Source organism: Diorhabda sublineata, chromosome 9 (genome assembly GCF_026230105.1).
Source record: "Diorhabda sublineata isolate icDioSubl1.1 chromosome 9, icDioSubl1.1, whole genome shotgun sequence".
Lineage (NCBI taxonomy): Eukaryota > Metazoa > Arthropoda > Insecta > Coleoptera > Chrysomelidae > Diorhabda > Diorhabda sublineata.
Genome location: NC_079482.1, coordinates 23950123 through 23973414, shown reverse-complemented (window position 1 = coordinate 23973414; position 23292 = coordinate 23950123). Strand labels below are relative to the sequence as shown.

At 33.5% G+C, this 23292-nt stretch overlaps 1 protein-coding gene across 14 annotated transcripts in view; it reads right to left on the bottom strand.

Annotated features, from left to right (window-relative positions):
- Nucleotides 1-23292, bottom strand: part of LOC130448898 (protein muscleblind) — a 584866-nt gene that overhangs the window by 116720 nt on the left and 444854 nt on the right. The window contains exon 3 of one of the 14 annotated variants that reach the window (XM_056786487.1): nt 20023-20212. The exons of the other annotated variants lie outside the window; for them this stretch is intronic. Coding sequence (XP_056642465.1) covers nt 20198-20212 — 15 coding nt within the window. The 3' untranslated portion in view covers nt 20023-20197. Of the gene's footprint in view, nt 1-20022; nt 20213-23292 lie in introns of those variants that run through there. 14 annotated transcript variants of the gene reach the window in all.

The following is a 23292-nucleotide window of genomic DNA, read 5'->3' as shown; positions in this document are numbered from 1 at the left end:
GGTTTCTTCTACATCATCTTGTATAACTGAGCAATGCGTGTCGAACTAGTACATAGATGTAATAAATGTCGACAGTATGAAAGAAAATATGCAAATCCAATCGAATTTCGAAAAAAGCTACTGTCAATAATACTACTTCAAGTAAAACTGAACAGTTTCAAGCACAGCAAAAACAATTCAGAACATATTGAGCAAAGCAAGGAATAATCTAATCAAATAGAAAAAATGGCGATTGGATTAGTTATAATCTTGATTTCGTAGAAATTATATGGGCAAAAATTATAATAGTCTTGATAGCAGAAAAAAACAGAACCTTTTATACCTGGTTGTACAAATTTATTACACTACAAGAATCAAAAGTTGGTTTAGGTGACGCGCAGGACCAAGATTTCAAATTTTGCCCCGAATAGTATAAATGACTTTTATCAAAACCAGTCGAAAGTACCTACCTTCGATCGAGGTATGAAGAAAACATCTTTTCCCAAGCATAAAAGCTTTAAAATGATGTTGTGTATCCCATATCTTGTTTCACGAGATGATATATCAGTTCATAAGAAAGATTATAACGGTCATAACACATTTTGCATCGTGAAAAACGGATGTTAACACCTTAATTCCTTAATTACTAATCTAAATAACTATCGGAAAATACTTGGGGGATTGCCAAAGCTGTTAGAAGGATTGATTTTGTACTGTTCCCATTTCGTCTGCTGTTTTGGAGCCATGTTTTGCTTCCATTCACTTCTACAGATTTTATTTGAGGTGAAATTTTATCTTGAAGCTAAACTTTTTTGGTATTTCGTCATTAAGCGTCATTAAGATTGATCCCAAAGTTGAATATTTCCAATAGAAAATGAAGTTTAAGTATCAACTAAAAAAACTATCGATCTTTGCATCAAATATTATTTTCAGTTTTTAATTATTTCATAATTATTGTTAACTGATATGAAAATCGGTTAATGTCCACCGACTGAACCAATAATAATTGAGTAAAAATAGAAACAACAAACAACGATCACGATCCCTCATTCCCCAATCAATAGAGTGAAACTATTAGAAACGGGCGCATTTCATTACATCCATTATAAGAAGAAAAATTTCAAATGTTTAGCCGAAATTTCAAAAGTATGTCTCTATCTACAATGATGACGGTACAATTGATGTCATTTTTCCTGGACAACCTGTTGCCGATGTTTCCCAGAATTTATAACTCTCCGTTAGATAAACACAAAACAAGCGTTTTTCACCACTTTAGTTTCTCACAGTCAGTAAATGTATTTCCGTGAAAACTCTGTTATTTCCTCGTATGACGGCCGGGAAAATGCCAGGACGCAACAAAAAGCATGGCTTGACGGATTTCAAACTGAATCCCGCCTGAAAATGTAATGAAAATGAAAAAAAAAATGATTATTTCGCAGTATCATGGGTACCCAGATGAACTAGATTTATTCTGTAGATATTAAGCATTAGATGAACGTACAATGGACGGATATATAAGAATTGGAAACGTTTGTCATCAATTTTTTTTATATTTATTGTGAATTTGATTTTGAAAAAACTAATTTTAAAATCATATAGTTGGATTAAACGACATTAAATACACACATCAACATAGAAATATATTTAAAAACAAATTATGAGAGGACAATTTTTGGTTAGATTTTTTTTATTTGATCCACTATTAAAACGTCCTTCCTCTAGAATTATTACGAACTCCACATCTTCTCCCCATACTTAAATCAATTTGATCAAGAGCTTCCCATTCTCCCCAAAGACTGTAAATAAGCTGATCCAGGTTATAAAACATTTTAATACGAAATTTTTGTTGGTAGCAAGTTTGGGCAAGAAAATCCAGTGCTTAAATTCTAAAAAATGTGGCAACATGGAGAAGCATTGCATCGAAACAAAACTGACCGACATGAGATGTTCAAGTGAAACTCTCAGCATCTCTTGTAAATAAATGACTTCAGTTCGTTCATCTGTACTGATTCCTCTCCGTCCACTTCCTGAGCAGTTTGCAGACCTGGCTGGATACCTCAAAAAACATAATAATCAAATTTCCTTTATTTTTCGAGGGAGCTCAGTGAATCACAATATTTTTTAATCACTTTTGAAAACGTCCTTGATATGTTTTGTACTCTGATTAAATTTTGATCAAGTTCTCTTGGTATCATACTTACCATATGTACAAGGACGTCATCAACAAGGAAATTTCGATAAATTTGATATTTTATGTATATATGTAGTTGTGTGTATATATATAGCGATACCTAAAGGATCTATTTTATTTCTCGATGATGGAATCCTAGTGTTTACAGCTCATCTATTAGTCCCACTCCTCTAAGAGAATGTGGGATGGCTGGAACTGCCGGAGATGTTCGTTCGTCATCTATTTTCATTGCACGGGAATTCCGTAGTGCCCCAAAAGTCGAGAAAATGTGGATAGAGATCTAGCATCTTTAGGTGTTCATTAGAGCGACAGTACCCAGACAGGACTCCATGCTTTTACTTATGCTGATAGTTCAGCTGGTTAAAGTTTTCCAGAAAAGTCTTTGCCTGTTCCAACCCTTGTAAATTATCCTAGTAACTGGTTTTATCACTATCTAAAGGTTCTCTAATGTTCTCTAACAGATACCACAGAAGGGTTTGTCCGCCCCTACTTTAGCAAGTATTTTGTTGCTTAGCTCCTTTAACTCGAGCACGCTAAATTTGGTATTAGAATAAGTCATAAAGGAAATGATCCACATTATCACACTATTTCATTAAACTAGAATTTGAAACACCAAAAAATAAAAGCTGTTTACATAGGACAAATATCTCAATATTTCGAAAATAGATTCGAAGATCATAAAAAAATAAAACTCTTGACAAACCATGATATATAATACATTTGATTGTAGAAATTCAAAAATACTTGCAACCTAATGAAATCTAAATTCAACTTTTGTTCAAACAATTTCTATTTATCTTTATTAAGTTGAAGGGAGGAAAATTTATAGTGGTATACAATGATTAGAATATAATATGATATTCTAAATCTGAATTTATTTTTTTTTTGTTTAATCTTCAACTTTACAAATCCAAAATTATTCTAATTTTCTCGCAAGAAAATCCATTCATAAAACCGAGACATTCGCAGTTAAAAGCGTTTAATGGGGTGTGGTGTCTTTTTGATTACTTTGAGGAAAAATATATCTCCTCATCTCTCTAATCGGTCGTTTTTCTCGGCGTGAAATGACGTTTACTGAACTTCATTGTTGATGGCGAGTTTCGGTGAACTTGTTTAACATTTTTATCTGTATTCATTGACGTTTTTCTCTACATTTTATTCAAATCAATTAGCTTTTCTCGGTGATGAATTATATTCTGATTTTTGAGAGTTTTTCAGCTATATGGAATTCTAGTGATTTAGTTTATTTCATGTCAAACGAACTTATCGCTTCTGTTTTCGTAAAAAAATTACATAAGACCCTTTTTTCCAATGTTTTCTTTTCTACTATCAAAAAAATATCTTTTGAAACTTGCTATCTCTGGTATAATCTCTAAAGACGTTGTCGTATCGTATTTTCTATGGTTCTTTATCAAAATTTGTTACCAAATAATCAGAATATCAGCCAGTTATCCAAATAATCGATGAAGAATATACTTTTCATTGCCGAAACACTGTGGACATGATTGAAAAACCGGAGTTTCAGTTACTGTCACAAATAACGGAGAAATTCATTTGGATTAGGTCCCTGAGACCGAATAATGTTTACGTAACTTTTATTCCGTTTCTTTATTTGTATTTTCGCGAATAATTTGTTTCATTAACACATTTCTCCTTATCTACCCACAACAATGATAAAGAGTTTTCTACATACACGTATATCTGATAGATGTATGGAAAATTGTGAAAAATGACATAGCAAATCCACATTTTTTTTCTATCTCTTCTTTACTTATTCAAAGTTCCAGTCGTTTCATCTTCTGTAAAAATAGAAATAACACGAATCAACAAAAATCTGTTAATGTTTCCACGCGCATAGGTGTCATATAATGGACGGGTTGTTACCTTGACAACGGGTGCCTTATACTTTATTAGAAAATGGTGGTTTTATCAGGGAAAAGGGTCTGTATTCTTAAGCGTTCGACGATTCATAATAACCAACACTCCAGTCACTTTATTCCCACACGTGAGTGCACTCTGAGTGAGGCGAAAAGATTATTGGGGGGTTGGGGCTAATAGCGTTACATTCATGCGTGAAAACTTTTGTATTGTGTACGTATGCCTAAAAGAATATTTTAACGAAATAAGTGTGAAATGAGACATGAACGATTTGATATTACAACAAACTTTCCACATTAATTCGTCTTAAGAATGTTTTAAAAAAGTATCGATAACTTTTTCAATAGAATCAATTAAATCAAGGGACTACTAAAAATGCCTAAATCAGTATGATGCGGATCAATCGTTTATAGTTTAACTCTTTCACCAAGTAACGGGTGTGACAATAATAGTACAATCAAGTATCTACAGTAGTTTGTTTTCACAATTTTATAATTTAGATAACAAGAATGATAAAATTACTGAATCTACTGTGATTCTATCGATCGGAGCAATTTCAGAAGAAGTCCAGGAAAGAGCGTCAAAGTGGAAATATTTCAAAAGATAATTCAGTTGTTGATTTCATCAGATCACTTGTTGAACTCAATGGTAGAAGCAAAAATGTCTCGAGTCCATAATTTTTTTCTGGAATCGATAAGATTGTTGGGAACCCTTCGACGCCAAGCGCAAAAAGTTTATTTAATTTTGAAGATTAGTTTGTATATTTTTCTAAAAATAATTATATACGTGTTTTTGAAAATTTCTTTTTATTTCATGGCATTCTAAAACCCATATTTATTATATCTTGCTTTTTCTCAAAATGCATCTTTTTAAAAAAAAAAAAACAATTTTCAGCGTTTTACACACATCTATTTATTTCGTTGCAATTTAATATATTTAAGAATAATTTAGAAATGCTAATAAGTCAAAAATTCTAAGTAGATATTGAATGAATTGTTTAGAATTTCTTGAAACGATGTAAATCGTAGGTGTAAGTTGGTCGGTGGCCAGTTTTAAATTTGGAACAGATTGTGTGTGGCGAACTGACAAACAGCTACAGGATTTTTTTTATTTTATATTTATTGGACATGAGTTTCGCATTACGACATTCATTAGCGCGTGTTTTCGCACTCTTCGTGACAGGTGTAATTTATATATTAGAGCTTTTAATTTTCTTAAGAAATATAGATTTTTTTACTCATAATTTCAGCAGTTTAATACAAAATTGGAAGCAAAAAATATGATGCTCATTTACTGTTTTTCAACATCTTATATAAACACAAAATTCACTTCCTTATTCTGAAATTATTAAAAGATACAACATGAACTATGAGATACTGATTATGATTCAACTTAATAGCTTTGGAAACTTCCCTTTCAATTGCGATTTTTCTTATTTAATTTTCGCTAAAAGAAAGATAAAATTTCTAGAGAGAATGCTACTTAAGTTTTGAGATATGGCAGCACTGATGTGGATATGTCAAATCTGACATTGTCATCATAAAGTTTGACATTTATTAATTGTGAATGTATTCAGAACGCGTTGTCATACGAATGCTTTTTGACATTTTACAAAAACTTGGGACATCATCGTCTATGTTTTCCGACATGGATATCAGGGCCAGGCGATTCCAGTAAATTAGACATTTCAATTTATTTAATCAATGCAATAATCATTCAGATAACCGAACTGAAAATTTGCCACTCAACCACTCAAGAATTATTTCTATTTGCTAGATTATCTCGAATAATATAGAATTAAAATTAAATCTGTGCGTAAATACTGTTTATTATTATGTAGATATAGATTGGGGCTTATTTTTGACACCGGGTGGATTTTAATATGAAATATCAGAATTATTAACTTTCAAGTAAAAGACAATGTACTGGAATTATGTAAGAACGTGTAATGTATAATCTAGAACCATATTATAATGAAATAATCTCTGTTGAGAGTAAAAAAATCAAGAATATCGAAGTGCTCATACGAGGTTTACTATATCTGACATTGCCATCAGAAAGATTGGCATTTTTAATAGTGAATGTATTCAGAACTTCTTGGTGAAAAAAAGAAATTCAATCGCGAACATTTTCAAGTGTATGACTTTCCACGTGGATTAAACCAACAGCAATGTGCCGATCGACTTTTGGACTTTTGGAGATGAAGCATAAACTTGAACCACCGTGTTTCATTTGTTTTCCGAATTCAATCTTAGTCGTACTTCGCTACAGGGTGAATTTCGTAAATATCGTCCACACTCAGCTGTTGTACCAGAAAACATCGATTGCAAGATATTCATGTGACATACTCTCAGATTGAGGTATAAATTTCATACGTTAAATATTCCATGAACATGAACAAATATTTGTTCGCGTTGGATACCGCACAATTTGAGAATCGCTCAAAACGAAGCTGGCGCAAAAAATTCATTCAAAGAAATTCAATCGCGCTGCTTCAAAGACGTCTATCAGATCGTTATAAGCGAAGAATCATAGACCTATGCATATGAGACTGAAACTCAACTACAATTGACTGTATAGGAGTCAAAACGAACCAAATCCAACAAAAGTTGTTCGCGCTCGGAGCACTTCGAGGCAAATTGCAAGATTAACGTTTTGCTGCACCTGAAGAAGCGCTTGATGCGTCAAATCACATGGTAAGGAAGTACCTCAATCGGAATGAAATTGATTCAATCACATGCAAAAGTGTTTTTATCTTAATGGAGAATATTTTGAAAAACAACATGTCCAATTATAAATTTTTGTTTTCATTTGTCTATTTCAAAACTTAAGTAGCAACTTTCGTACAATTTTTATAGTTATTATCAAATAGAGAACGATGATGAATATAGCGTCGTATTTCTAAAAATCAAATTTTGTATATTTAATAGAATTTCAACCCAAAACAAATTTCTATCAATCTATAACTGATGTGAGTTTGTAGTGACGATTTAAATTTAGAGACGAAAACTACGAGACAGGAAACCTCCGACAATTAAAATCCAGTGAGAGAAATCTAGTAATTTAAGCCAATAGATATTAATATAACAGTTGAATTAATGAGGAAATTAAAATTTAGCGCTTTTACACGACTTTGGACATTATTTAAAAAATAACAGCTCGACAATTATTCAGTAAAACGCTCGAGTGGCTGACGATGGCCTCTTGACAAATGGCACTTCATTAAGCCAACCCTTCATCCGCGAATAAACTTTTTTCCAGTGGAAATATTCTCAGGAGGCGTACACAAACTCGGGACAGGTGAAACGGTTCAAAAAGTTGATAAAAATTACGACGACAATGACGACAGTCATAATTTTCACGAATAAGATAATTCGAAAGTTTGATTTAGTCATTTTGATGCAAAAAAATTGACTAAAAAAGTGCGAGTCGGATTCGCCCAACGTGGATTTCGTACAAATTTGTACATACATACTATTCACTTTCGGATACCCATAATTACTTACGGGAAATTGTGTCCAAATGCTGTTTTTCCATATTTTTGGAAAAATAAGTATTCGTAAATTTACAATAAAGTACTTTTTATTTGGAAATGTCTGAAAGTTATTGAGATGAGTTTTTTGGAATCAACATTCAGATCCTTCAAAATTTTCAATTTTTTATGGTTCTATCACAAATCAAAAACTAATATTTGTAATTAAGAAAAACAAAGTTATATATAAATAATATTATTATGTCGCAACGAGAAAGTTCAAGTAGTTCGGTATTATGGAATCAGCACCAACAATATTGACATAAATAATTACTATTCTGTCATAAACAAACTTTATTCAAAATTAATTAATGATGATAAGCAAAAAATTAAAAAGTTCTAGATTGTACGCGCCCAATTTATTGATCGGTCGTAATGGTTTTTAACTGTCCGGCAAAATTCGTAATTACTAATTATTTTTGTAACGATTAATCGATTTCCAATTTAATATAATCCACATTATGTTGTACAATATAAAATTTATACGGAGTGTCCCAAATCAATATTTGTAGCTTCGTATTTGTTAGCCGTGTGATTTCTAAATTATCATTTCGACTATTTGGTGATATTATTGATACTAAAGGAACATAAAAAGTTGATTTCGAACGTATTTGATTCAACAATTCGGGTGATGTAAGAAAGCGCGTTCACATTTTCAAAAATTTAATAAGAGCATATGGAAATGTTGAAGATTATGTAGATGAAGATAATTTGGTAATTCTGTCGTGATCATCATAAAAAAGTACATCAAACTGCCGTTGGAGTGACAGATAAGAGCTCTAAAAGATATCCGGATCAAGAAACTTCCGTGAGGAAAGTAGACAATTTTGGAGAATATCAGATTGTTATTCAGACGTTTCAAGATGTTATCGCAGTCATGCTATTCCAAAATATGACGTTTATTTGAAGGAATTATCTGAATCTACTATTTAAAATAGTTTAATCGTCACTATTTTTTTTTATTTCCAATACAAATTGCTCTAACATCCCGCACTTATTGACGAGTGTATCAATATTAAACTTTCCAACCAACAGAATTGAATTATACAATAATTTAAAAATGTTTTTCAAAAACAGAAGACGAGTCATGGGAAGAACACTGAACCATAATCCTCCCTATACCTTTAATCTTGAGGAAGACAAGTCGTATCCAGAAACTGGACAATTTATCGATGTTTCAGTGAAAAGTACATTCTGAGCGTCAATTAGGATATTTTTTGACGGTGATGAAATGTCCACGAAGTACCTAAATGTTTGTTAAATAAGGACCTCATCCTAATCTTTATTCCTGCTGTCCCATTCAGAGAAAAATTTAGATATTTTAGATATTCTCGCACTGAAATTTATCCAAAAGGAAAACCATGCTTCCAAAAGTTAATTGCATATGTGGAGATAGTAGATGGATGAATATTAACAATGTGTAGCAGTACTGCTTTTGAACAAATCTCACTTAGGTTCATCGAAGTCCTTGCATATATCTATAATGCTGTAGTATTTAATTCGGTTCTTGATATAAGAAATAGGTAAGATCAGTATCTAAAACCAACAAGATTATATACTGATGCTTAAAAGAGTTGACACTACAATAAATCTGCAGTATCATATGACATGGAGAAAAGGTGATGTTATGGTCATGGTACTAGTACAAAAAATCCTGCAAAAGTATACCAAATTACGTGATGCAATTGAAGAAAAACACTAGAGAAAATTACGCAAAATCTATTGTTGATAACGCACCAGGTCACGCATCGGCTACCACAACGACCCAGATTTGGTACCCAGCGATTACCTATTGTTCATCATATCATAATTACCTTGCATCGATATTTTGTTAAAGTAGCGTAATATATTTATGAGAAAGACAGTCTCAATTTATTGAAAACTATCTAAAGTACTTATTTATTTTTGATTTCTAGGTTGATTTCTATTCCGGAGAGTTCGCCGAGAAAAGTTTACCCTGTTGTCTTTCTCTCTGAACATTTTAAACGGAACTTATTGCTCGAGAAAGTCAGAAACAGTAAGACTTTATGCTGCCACCCGTCCATGAATAACAATACCGTCAGGTCTAACTGGATCACGAAACGTGCCCTTGCAAAATATCATTTTCGTATCGTATAGATTTCGAAACGATTCTTAGGTACAATAAATTTATACTCTTGCTGCTTTTGCCGTATCCTGCTGCGAGTTATTATGCTGGAAACATATATCGTACGCCTATCTGAGATCTTTTTTTACGAGATGTGAAATTATAATGTAATTTTCGGTTATAGGTAATTTTTTTTCTCTTGATATGTTCATAAATTTTGTGTTTGTGAAACAACGAAACATGCGTTTCGATTGTCGGGTCGCGGATTTTATTGTCAGTCGTTGCAGAATTATTTATCGTAAAACACGGACGAGGAATTTTTAAATGATAAATGAAACGTACACAGTAGTAGATCGAAAAGATACACGAACTGAAATAATAAAGTCCATCTACTATTCTCTTAAGAAAAAGGAAAATCGCAAACATATTTTAGACCTTATGCGAACCAGAAGGGATAATCGATTTAAGAATCGATTCCAATTTCTAGATTCCTATTCTAAAGAATTCGATTTTTTTAGAGCTATTAGAAACAACCAAAGGAATACAGAGTCTTCCAAATTTTCGGCAAAACAGCAAGATATTTATTGTATGGTCTAAATTTTAAGCTGAAGGAAAGTTTAAATAAGATCTGCAAATCAAAATAAACTAATTTTCATAGAATCATCAGTTCGGAATATAAACGAACACTGTCCACTTCTTGTTTCTGTAGTAAATGTATTCTATTGCAAAATTTACTATTTTTTTTTATATTGGAAACAATCTAGTTTTTAGTTGTGACATCCATGATTTCATCAACTCTTCCGAGCTTAGTTAGCTTAGAAGATTTTTGCAAAAATCAATCAATTGCTGAATTTATTGTGAAAAATTTGTGGAGATGTAAAGGTAATTCAATTGAGTACACTTTTACTTCAAGTGAACTCAAGTTAATTATTCAATTATCTGTCACTGACAAGGACAGTGACATTCGGTAGGAGCTTTGATTTACGCAGGCAAAATGTAACTGTAATCTTTTTCAGTGAACAGAAGTATACAAGAGAAAAATTATCTGTAATTTTCTATTTCTGAATGTGTACTTTTGGTATATTTTCAACAGTTATCGAACACTATCGACCTAATAGATGTAAGGTACTATCAGTATAAAATTTGAATTATTTCTACCATTGTGACGTCTGAGGAACCTGGCCAGACCTAGAGGTAGTTGCATGAAAAATACCACTGCACTACACACTCTATACAGCATTAATTTCAAGTTTTAAGTCAACCATAAATAATGAACGTTTTCCGTGAATTTGTAAACATGGAAAAAATTAGGCATCGTTATATGATACTTTATTTGAAAGGCATTTTCCCAACCAATATCAAAGGTTAACTAGATTTTGAGTAGGAGTTTAAACGAAGCCGTACGATCATCGTAGTGGTCGACCAAATGAAGTGATGATTCCAGAAATGTTGAAAAAATCCACAAAGCGGTATTGCATTATCGTCAACTTATTTCCAAAAGTGCGCTACATCGCATATAAATTGAAAATTTGGACATGAGAAAGCTGTGCGCAAGATGGGTGCAACGTTTGCACACAAACAACAGAAATAAAGCCGAATTTTTACACCCTTTCATAACCATCGATGAAACCTTAAGCGAAAGAGTTATCAAAACAATAGACTGAAAATGGAGAACCAGCTTCAGAGAACTGTCCATCTGTAGGCAAGGAGAAAGGAAAAATTATTAACGGCAAGTATTTTGCGAAATTTTTCAACGTTTGAGCGAAGAAACAAATAAAAAAAGGTTGCATTTGGCTAATAAGAAAGTGTTGTTTCATCAAGATAATGCACCAGCTCAAATATCCGTTATTACAACGGCCAAAATTGATGAATTAAAGTTTGAATTGCTTCTTCATGTACCCTATTCACCAGATTTAACCCCCACGGATTATTTTCAATTTCCAGACTTGAAAAAATGATCAAAGATTCCCAACAATGAAGAAGGGATGTCGGCAGTTAATGGCTAGGAGATCACATTGAATAATAAGAAAGATTTTAAAAATTTCCTTGTTGGGCCAGTTACTTCTTATATATGTACTAAAAATACCAATAAATGTAATGAAAAAAAAAAAAAATAAAATAAAATTTCGTTTTTTACGCATCTAGCTACCACATAGTAGCTTTGTATTTCAAAGAAGTACATTTTTATTGGAGTCCTAAATGGGAATTATATATATATTTGATTTTTCCAATTTTATTCATTCAATAAAAACGGGAAGTTTATATAACGTGAGTGCATTACCACTAAAAGTAATTTCCAAAACGTGATTCCGTATAGCGCCTTGGGGCACTACACAACCTCTCTTTTTTAGGATATAAACATGCAAGTAACCTTTAGTTCATGGATATGGCCCCGACGATAAAACGTAATGGCTGTTTGTAAGTATCGAGAAAGAAAAATTTAATCTGGATATTGGCTCATGACATTAACCTAAAATTTCGGATCAGTTTTATAATTCAACACGTATGTTGAACTTGTTCTGCACGTATAAAAATAATATCTATAATAATCATTTACCTAACAATAAAATAGAATGAATAAACTTATATTTTTTGACCACGTTTCCTATAATTGATCTTCAGCAGTAACTGTTCAGTTGTGAGTTTTATATAAAATACAGATTGTTTTTAGAGTACTAGGAAATAGACGATTACGAATCCTTTTCCAAAAAGAAAAAAGAGATAAACCACCACCATTCTTCTAGAGAACCCAGATCTTTTCTATATTTTGGTGTAGGACTTCAACTGTATTACCCAAAACATCATCCAGAGTATACCTGGTTATTTTCGAACAAAAGTATTCCTTACTAGATTGAACGTTTTTTTTTTAATTCTAATAAAAATAAAAACAAAAACATTGACTCCTGGGCGATATACAGAGGTCGAAACGTTCTCGAAAAATCGGCATAGGTCCGTCAACGCACATAAGTCTGGCAACGCTGGACGTTCAGAAATTCCTAAGAACGGCCCCGTAGTTTACCGTCCGCATCCTTTTCACGCACTTGGCGATTATTTCGATCGCAGATTTGAGTGATACCTCGGATGCAGTGATGATGATCCGCAGTTCCAGCATTCCATTTTGTGATCGGATGGAGCAACCTTCAATCTAAACGGTACAATTAATCGGCAGAACTGCATGTACTAGAACGATCAGGATCCTCACGTCTTCACTGAAGAAGAATTAAACCTGCCTGGGTTGTGTGTATGAGCAGGTATCCATGTGGTAGGTCTTGTGGGTCCGTACTTTTTTGAGAGTCACTTGACGAGGACAAGTTATCTGGAATTGCTCGAGGATTTATGTGGGCAAATAGCTAACGATCCAACATTCGCGAACAACTGTCAATTTTTGCGGGATGGAGCTTCATTGCCTTACGTTTCTGGGAGTACCTTAATTGTTGATTTTGGAGGATGACCATGACTTCATCATCAATCTTCACAGGTGGCGATTCTGGATATTTGTACTCAAATTAATTTCTCTCTTTCCACACTATATCTAACTTTTTTTAGGTCTACCTCTTTTTCTTTTACCTTCTCCTCTTTCATCAATGATCCTCTCTCCATACCTATTATCCTACATCCTTTTAGTATGCTCCAACCAGGCTTAAGTATATGCTTATTATGTAGAGACAGAAAATGTCACAAAATTCGATAATTAATCAACATTTAATGTAATATTCATATTTTTCGAATATATTTTGAGAAAAACTTTATTTAAATTAAGTTGTATACTGTTCTGCTCGTAATTCTGATTTTTTTAAAGATAAATAGAAGTGAACTTCTCTATTTATTTACCTTTATCCGCCTGGTTTGTGAACCGAATCCCAGTTCTGAATGTATATGTTATGGTAGTGCGTAAAGTCGTTAGCTGGCCTTGTGTAAATCCAGCCGAAACTGTGGCGTCACCGCCGCGCGTCGACCTCCTGAATTTATCGTTATATCCGTCGACGATAGTTTCGTCTAGAGACCCAAGGGACGAGTCAGTTAGGTACGTGTGTGTCCCGGCATTATCCCCAGAGACCCGTTTACCTGCCCGCCGACTGATTGGAAGCCACCGACGTCCATACGTCCAGCTGACGTCGGCGTTCCGACGTCTGTCCGTGTTGCGATACTTGGCCTACACGAGTGCCCTCGGGCATCCACTTTGATCGAACGAGTACATCTATAACCCAGTTGGCAACCCATTATCAGGAAATGCAGAGGCATGCTAATGGATATCGACACTCGCAAACCTCACGAATTTTTATTTGGGTTAAACTACACTTCGAGAACTGGAAAGGGCATAAGTTTCGAAGTAATTTAACTTCAGGACTCCAGAATGTTTTCACCACCGATTAAAATCTACATAACTTTCGATATGTTTAGTGTAAATTATTCAATTTTCGAACTAAACGAGCTAAACTTTATTTCAAATTTTATCTGTTCGTGTTATACCAAGCATTATACATTGTAGATGAAAGAAATACTTCTTACAGTTTTTGTACTGACCACTATTCTAATCTAATTTTCATTACATTATCACTATTTCGTGTATTTTTGTTATCTGCAGAAAATTTTTATTATATGACATCTTTTCTTTTGGAAATTGGACAAAACTTTGGAACATATGGAGAAGGAGAAAATCATTATTTTGTAAGTATTCAACGAGCTAAGAAACGCAGAATATCTTCTAAAAACCATACATTTCAGTGTTCACTTCATAAGTTGCAAATTAAAGGGACTTGATTGAAAATACAGCAAAGTAAGTGACCCGTTCAATTAAAACCTAAGGGCCCTGTTACACTACGTTGACAAACCATAGCTTGCGACTGACACGTCGCTGGCTACGTCGCCGATCACCTAGCTTCATACGTGGATGTTTTCAGTTTGCTAATTTTAAAAATGCCATAGAACAATGTGAAACAGTACACTTCCACAACGCCGGGCACCCACAGCATTGTTGAGAACTGCCTCCGTGTCCAACCCGAGCAAGGAAAAAAGGTCCTCGGCAAAACCCTACTGGTGGAGCCTAGAAATAGAGAATGCCCGTGAAGATCCAAGAGCTAACATCAAAAATATTAGAAGCCAAGAAAACCAGCTGGAAAAACCTTATAACTGATCTGAAGAATGACATCTGGGGCTTGGGGTATAATATTGCAACTGGCAAAATAGCTAAAACCAGACAACGGCCAAACCACAACTACGAGGACATGGATAATAAAGAACGAGTTTCACCGTGGACCACAGAAGTCCACAGTGAAACTAAACCTGCAGAAATCCTGGAATATCTGATTACACTTTTAGCAGAGGGAAGGTTCCCAGAAGAATGGAAAAAGGCGAGGGTGGTGCTTATACCTGATAGAAGGCAAGGACATTAACGAAAACTCGAGCATCAGACCAATATACTTAATTTACACGTTTGGTAAGTTATTGGAACGTTTGATTGCGAAGCGCTTGGTACAAGAATTGGAAGACAATCATCTTATATCGCCCACCACCATGGACCCCACACTAATTATTCTACGATCAGTGCAATTAGCGATCTCCAGGGAAAAGTAAAGGACTGCAATAATAAATGGGGGATAGCCGTCAACAAAATTATTAACTACATGCTTCAAAAGAGTTAGATTTAGTAATCTCTGTCTGCAGTTTATAGTAAATAGCGATACAGAGGATTTGCCATCGAAATTTAAATATGTTCAGAAAAAAAGTGCAAGCTATGATGCACCATGAATCTACGATGAAAGTTCTTCAAGAGAAGATGACAGATATTTCTTTCAAATTACTGTTGAAAATATTTAGCGAATGTCTAATCGAACAAGATCCAAGAAGCATCAAAAAACGATTGGTATTGGATACACTTCATTTGAAAAAAATTGTTACTTGCTGGGTGTCACATAAGCTTGAGACGATTTCCAAAAGACAAAGCTGGTGTGGAGACTTTTTTAAAGCACTGGAAAAAATGATTGGCTTTGAGCTATTAATAATACGATCATTGTCCTACAAGACTTGTAGTTTATAACATCGACTATATATTAACAGATAATTTTGTTAGTTATTTAAAAATTTTATCTTGATGTATACGAAAATCAAATTCGTTTTGAAAACAAATTAAATTGTCTGCAATGCAATTTATGAATGTCGGAGAGCTGGTTAAAAACCACTATTGGAGGGACGTTCTTTACAATATGACCGAGGATTTACAAATGAATCGATTCGATAAAACCCAATTATATTAGGGGAAATGCGTGAACATAATCTGTATAATATTCACAAATTCATCGGTTCGTTTTTATACGAATAACATATCGATTTATCCAACACAATCTTTTACTAAAAGCTTTTCAATCAGGTACGATATCAATTCAGCTTTTCAAACTAAATGGAGAGCACCCAAACATTGATCTAAAAATAACAGAGCCATTCTGGACTCAGAATAGAAGTAACTGAACGAATCCACCTGTAATAAATAGTCTCTTGAAATCTGTAAGTTGAACGAATCCTTTCACGGATCGTTAGGGAGATAAGTTCTCGTTTTTTGTTTCAAGCTTGAATTGTGTTGTTCAAAAACGCTACAAGACTCGAAATAACCTCGGCGCTTGGCAAATATCTCAAATATATACATTACATCTCTGTTAAAAATTTAGTTTCCAGTATGGAAAATCTAAAAGAAGAAGGACGAAGTAAAATAATTGCCAATTCTATCAAGATCTGAGGAAATCATTTCCAACACGACCAGTTGCTTTGATCCTCCAGTTTCTCAATAGAAGCCCTGGACAAATCAAATGATCCTGACGTGCTCATGATCAATTATCACATAGTTACAAAAGGTAGCTCCAACACATCACAGAAACTGACCAAGGAAAGGATGAAAATTCTTACGAGATCATAAAGGATAATGGAATCTGAATCTGCACTGATGGCTCTTACAAACTGAAAACTGGATAAAATACCCTTCAAGTGGAAAACTACGCAACACGGACTGTTGGTGGAATATTAAGGGAAAGTGGTGGCAATAAGCTACCAAGCGGCAATCTCCTGGATTCAAGAAACTATGTTGGGTACCTGGAGGGATCTCTTTGAGCAAATAGGTTTGCTAAAAGTGGAATTACAGAAGAGGATGCCGAAGAGACAGTTTACTGATGAAATTGTCTGAAAAGATGCTATTAATACAGGAATCAGAATCAAACATCAGTATATATGGTCGAACAGAAGTGATTGCACGATAACCGGAGCTATTTAGCCAAGGATCAATGAAAATATAATAGAAGATAATAAGATTCAATCTAGAATACGTATGGAGTGATCACTGGACTTGTAGTATCGGCAAAAGACTCCAGTAATGGGGAGTGACAACGAACATATATTATTACATAGATAAAGACGGAGGAGGAAAAAATATTGAAACAAAAGATTGTGTAAAATAAAGGGTTACACAATGGGCCGAGGCTTCCTAGCGAACGACGACGAGTTTAGGTCGAGGTTAATCACTTTGTAAGAATGGGAATAGCCAGACAAATAATTTATGATATCTGCCAACGTATCGAGACAGGTATTATTCAGTATTTATTCAACTATCTGCGGTATTTACTCTGAAAAATCACGCCATTATCACAAAATTTAAGTAACAAATAACCTCATGTAACCAGAAATATTCATTCATCACTACATAATAGATGGAAACTGTAATGTAGCTAAGCATACAATAGAAATTTGCGAAACTTTGTAGAGATCAGCTATTTGAGTAAATTAGTTCTGGAATATGGGAGAAATAGCTTCAACGTTTTACGTATTGATGGAGAAACTTTAACGATAGGACAATATTAAACTATACAATATAACATTGAACTTATAATGTGAAAATGTGGGGTTCCAGAACTTTTAGGTTGAGTTAAGCTTGTATGATAATTGTTAGAGTAACACTGAAGTCGGGAACTTCAATTCCATTTCCGGAATCTACTTACAGTATATGCAAAAACTGATGGATGTAGAAAAAAATCCAAAAACAAATTTAACAGGTTAACGGAGTTTGTATGCTTCTTATTTACAATTCAATTCGAAGTTAAAGAAATGTCACTCCATCTGATAATAATGAAGTTGGAAGAGTCCAACGTCAAAGTTTCGGTAGATAATAAAAATACAAATGACGTCAAAAATTATATAACGCCAAGTTTTTATTTTCCTCCAATTAAATAGAAACTTTATTTGGTATGTTAAACGTACTACGTTTTTTAAAATTTTGGAAATAAAGATCTTTTCTAAGGTATAAGGTAAAGGTATAAGTTAGCGCAGGTAAATACGACACAAAAGGCAGAAAAATAAATTTACACCCGCGGCAATGATTATTATCAAAGTTTAATACGAAATAAATACCAGGTATACCGGATTATACAGTGTGTCCACGGAAATTGGCGACATATGGGAAACTTTTTTATTATTAATTTTACGAAAAAAAGTTATTCTTTATAAAAAGTTCTGCATGTTCCAAAACCTAAAATTCAATCATCAGATATTAAGTTTTTTCAGTCGTATACGATGTTTGTCAAAAAATGTGATTTTTGCTCTAGAGTTAAGTATATTTCTTTTCGACAATATCGAAAATTGTTATAAAGAAAAAATGTTTAGAATTAAAAATAGCCTTCAAATATTCAAGATTGTTTATTTACATTAAAAAAATAGAATGTTACAAACTAGTGATTAAGCAACTTAAAGGTTTTCAGTGTTCGATAAAAATTAAGAGATAATTGTTTTTAAAAGTTTATTTAGAATTATTCAATCAAATTTATAATTAATAAATGCAATGCATTAATGTGCAAACTTAAATTTTCAACGTAATCGTAGAGAAAATTTAGAATTTTTTTTACTGTAAATAAACAATTTGAAAGCTATTTTTAATTCTAAGCATCTTTTCTTTATAACAATTTTCGATATAGTCAAAAAGAAAGGTAGCTACTTTAATCTAGAGCAAAAATTACATTTTTTGACAAACCTCTTATACGACTGAAAATCTGATGATTGAATTTTAGGTTTTGGATCATGCAGAACTTTTTATAAAGAATAACTTTTTTTCGTAAAATTAATAATAAAAAAGTTTCCCATATGCCGTCAACTTACGTGGACAAACTGTATATGTTGCTAATAAAATTGCTTAGAATCTAGATATTTTGTATTCCCACTCTTCTACATCTCTTATTTGAAGAAATAGACTAAACCTTGTAAAATGTAAAATGCACAAAATTCTATTGTCGCATATGAAGTGCCCCTTAAGTGTGTTTATCTTATAAAATTATCACGTGTCTCTCAAAAATTGGTCATCGTTATTTGAAAGGCTTTAGCCCAACAAATATACAAGCTGAACTAGATCCTACTCTGAGTTACACTGGTCTTTCGTTATCAACAGTAAAATATTAGGGAGAGGAGTTTAAACGATGCCGTATGGGCTTCAGAGACCAGCATTGCAGTGGTCGACCAACTGAGATGACGACTCCAGAAATGTTTAAGAAAATCCACAAAGCGGTACTGGATGTTCGTTAACTGAAAGTGCGCAAGCTTTCTGACAAAATTTGGACATGAAAAAGCTGTGCGCAAGATGGGTGAAGATGTTTCCATCGAGTGTTTGGCGAAGTTTTACAGAAATGAAACTGAATTTTTGCTTCATACCCAAAAGAACAATCAAAACAATGGACTCAAAAAGATGAACCAGTTTCAGAGAAGGCAAAGATCCATCTGAAAGTCAAGGAGTCGGTTTTTTCAGATACGCGTGGGATAATTACTACTATTAACACCGACTAATATTGCAACGTTTGAGCGAAGAAATCAAGCAAAAACGACTGCATTTGACCAAGAAGACATCCATTATTCCAATGGCCAAAATTAATGAATTAAAATTTCAATTGCTACCTCATACCTCAAGTTAATGGAGCTAAAGGAGTATTGAACTTATTGAATATCGCTAAAAAGAGATTACGTTGAAATATAAACATATTTTTTCCCAAAATGTTTGTGTTTTCCTTGGTGAGCCACGTATTTCTGAGACTATCCAAATTACTTTCTTGCTTCTAAGCATTGAATCTCTCTCGAAAAACGGTTAAAACTCAATCAAAATGTAATTTTTAAAACAAACTGTCAATAAATCTCCAGCATCTCACTCAAAATTGTTTCAATAACTTTTGAGATGAATAGCCATCTAGTTAGACGAAGTAGATTCGGCGTTGTTAATTCAACAACAGATTGGACGAGGGATGAAGCTTAGAATTATATTGTTATATCAGCAACGTTGTTTCGTTACCTGTTGGGAAAGATATGACTCTTTTTATGACCTGCCTTATTTTACGCTGGGTTTTCTTCTCTTTTTATTATACCCGTTTTGCGATCTCTCAACCTTAATAACGTCAAGCAGAGCTTCTCAAATTGCTCTACAAACACATTCGACCAAGGAACGGCGGTCAAATTCCTCGGATATACGCTATGGAGTAATTGAAATATAAAACTTACCGTATTTTGATGCGTACTCGACTCAAGGTGAGCTTACCTGCAAATAAAAACGATGTTGTTAATAAAATTTCGACGTCAAATGCGTTTTATGGAGTATTAATAATAAAAAAAAAAACGGTGGGTTACAACGGAACTGGTCATAGATGCATTTTTTGAGATTTCAAGAGATTATACGACCCGGATATAAAATTTCGCCATCCCATCCGCCGGATACTATTATTCAATATTCTTTAGAATATACTCGGATATATTTTACGAGAAAAGCATTCTATAACTTTCAATTCTTACAATATTTCAAGTCGAATCGAAACGGTTTTGTAAATCTTAACATTTTTTTGTCAAAAAAAAAAATAGTTTTTACATTTTACATTCAATGTTAAAAGTGGCCAACGAACATTTTAACTTTAGAGCACTATAACTATCACATATACTCTATGAATATTGACACTCTTGTCAATTGAATGTATAATTAAATGAAATAATTTTCGATCGTCATACCAAAAGATATTGGAAAATCTAATCAATAATTATTAAACGCATAATAATTTTATAATAATCAATAGTTTGATTTACTAACAGAAGCAACCGACGATAAAACCAAACTAAACAAATCAAAGGAACCTCATTTTTGTCAAATTTGTCTTTCACTTGCTCTATACTCTATAATATTAATCATTTTCGCTCCTTTCGGTGTTTAAATTTGTATCAGGATCAATATTTGAATTTAAAATAAACTCTTCATCAATCATTGATTTACTTTTCATTAATTTCTCCTCCAGACATTCCACGCGATCACATCGCTTTTTCCACTTCTCAACAGTGAATTGAGTGAAAAATTCATCGTTCTTTGCTGCCCTTACTAATTTAATTGTTTTCACATCGAGATGGTAAAAGCATCAATTTCATCAGCCTTGTACTTTCTGGTTAACATATTTCTTCGTCAAATGTTTTCGGGACCTTAACCGTTCCTGCAAAATGGTTTTTCCCATTGCAGGTTGTGATAGGACACATTATCAATAACAGCGACACTTCCGGTAGGAAATCAGGTATTAATTTTTTCAGTCATCCTTCGTTTGTAAATATCAGTAAGGTGTGCTGGAAAATTAGTTGGCAGACACGTAGATGGCGCTACCACTATCAAATCTGTTCTGTTAATTTATGAGTTAGAATATTTTGATTAAAGCTCCTTATGTTAGTTTGAATTTCGTGTATAGTGACAAAATATTATTGAAGTCAAGGCTTGGTTTGATAAACATTATAACGACGAAGTGGTTTGCTAAGTTTGCACTAGAGGACATGAGCACTGAGGACGATGCACGCACTGGACATGTCACCGACGAAAACATGGAAAAATTCGGAAAATATATCCAGATATCGGTAACCTGGGCAGATTGAGATATCTGATGGCAAAATTGCATGAATTAGGCTTCGCATCGCTGCCAAGTGGTAGTCTCCATATTTGGCGACGTTTTTTGTTCTTAGACCTCTTTGGATGGATAGAAGTTTGCACTCATGAAGAGGTTATTCAATTTCTATGCTTTTCAGATCGCCTGTTGTATGAAGAAATTTAAAACAAGACAGCGAAGCAGCAGTGCTTGAAATTGAACATCAAAAAACATTTCGGACATTATTTTTGAAAATGGTAGCCAATGGCAGAATTTTTAGCTCTTGTAGAAGATGTGAATTATGTTACTCCAAATTCGAGAGTCGACTGTTTCCGACAATGATGGTATTAGTCTTGTAAATTTAAAATTACAAACTGAAGTACACTAATCAAGTGTTTATTCTCATCAACACTTTAAAATAACTTATTGCATTGAAGGTGTGTTTTTTTTTTGTTTGAAAAAAAAAGATTCAGCTTCAATTCATTTAGTAGCTTTTGAAAGTCGACGGCGCATATTGTCGAAGTTCGACTCGATTTCGCCGCTTTTATGCCATTCAAACGACAATAAAGCCTTACGAATCGCTGGTGACAAATGGTTTTGGGGCTGACTAACAACCATGTTCTGCCAAAACGTTTTGCAATCGACACACGAATTGTACATATCGATAAAGATAGAGATGCGAATTACTCAGTACAGTTACATTTACAAAGATATCATACAGTGTATTCCATTAAACATAACATTGTTATTAAGAAAGTTTCTTACGACAGTTATTTGTAAACATCTTAAAAGCAAACGCGTAGTTATTTTTTTATTATATAAAAAATTGCATTCTATAAATGAAGAGTTGTTCTATATAAAATAAATATTTGTTTATTTGTACCTATTGAAACAAAAATAAATTCAATAATTTATACAAGAATTTTTAATTTATTCTATAGTAGATGCTCTAGGCTGATTCTGGAGCGGAAGTGAGGTTTACGGACTACTTAGTAGTATTCTTATCGCCATGTCGAACCGCAGATTGCGATAACTACAAAATTCACGGTGTTATAACGGCCGACGTACGTACGTTGAGTTGAAAGCAAATTATCAACGTTTGCTTTGAGTTTTGTAAGGAATAATATTCAATCTGCTCATTTTTTTTAATAATAAGTTTGTAACGGAACTAAAGCTATTTTCGACAAGATTTGACGAGAGAAATGCGATCAGAAACGTCACTATCGAAACCAAATGAGTTTTCATGGACCCCCCGTTTACAACTTTTGGCACGCTCAACGCAGACCTCCGTCGAGTCTCCCGTGGAACCCTGGTGGTCTTTGGGAATCACGGATCTAAGTGATGCGAAGAAAAATTAATAGATGAATGCTATTTAATATAAGAGAAGATGTGAAACATTAGCTAGTTTTGTTACGAATACTTTATCTGTACGAATATGGTGATATTTCTATTATTCAGTTTAACCCCTTCCGAAACAACCCTTTTATTTGTTGACGAAATTCATTTTAGCAAAGTACTCTTTGTTTAGATACTTATGCTGATAGGAATATTCAAGAAAATTGCGAGAGTCGCTCTGATAATATCGCGAATCTCAGTATAACGTAGCGTCTCTAGCTTCCACTGTTTACATGATACTTCAAAGGGTGTGCAGAATTCACACTTCATACATCTGAGTTATGCAAACACTAAGGAAACTTGATCTTGGGGATATATTGATTCAAGTTGTTTCAAG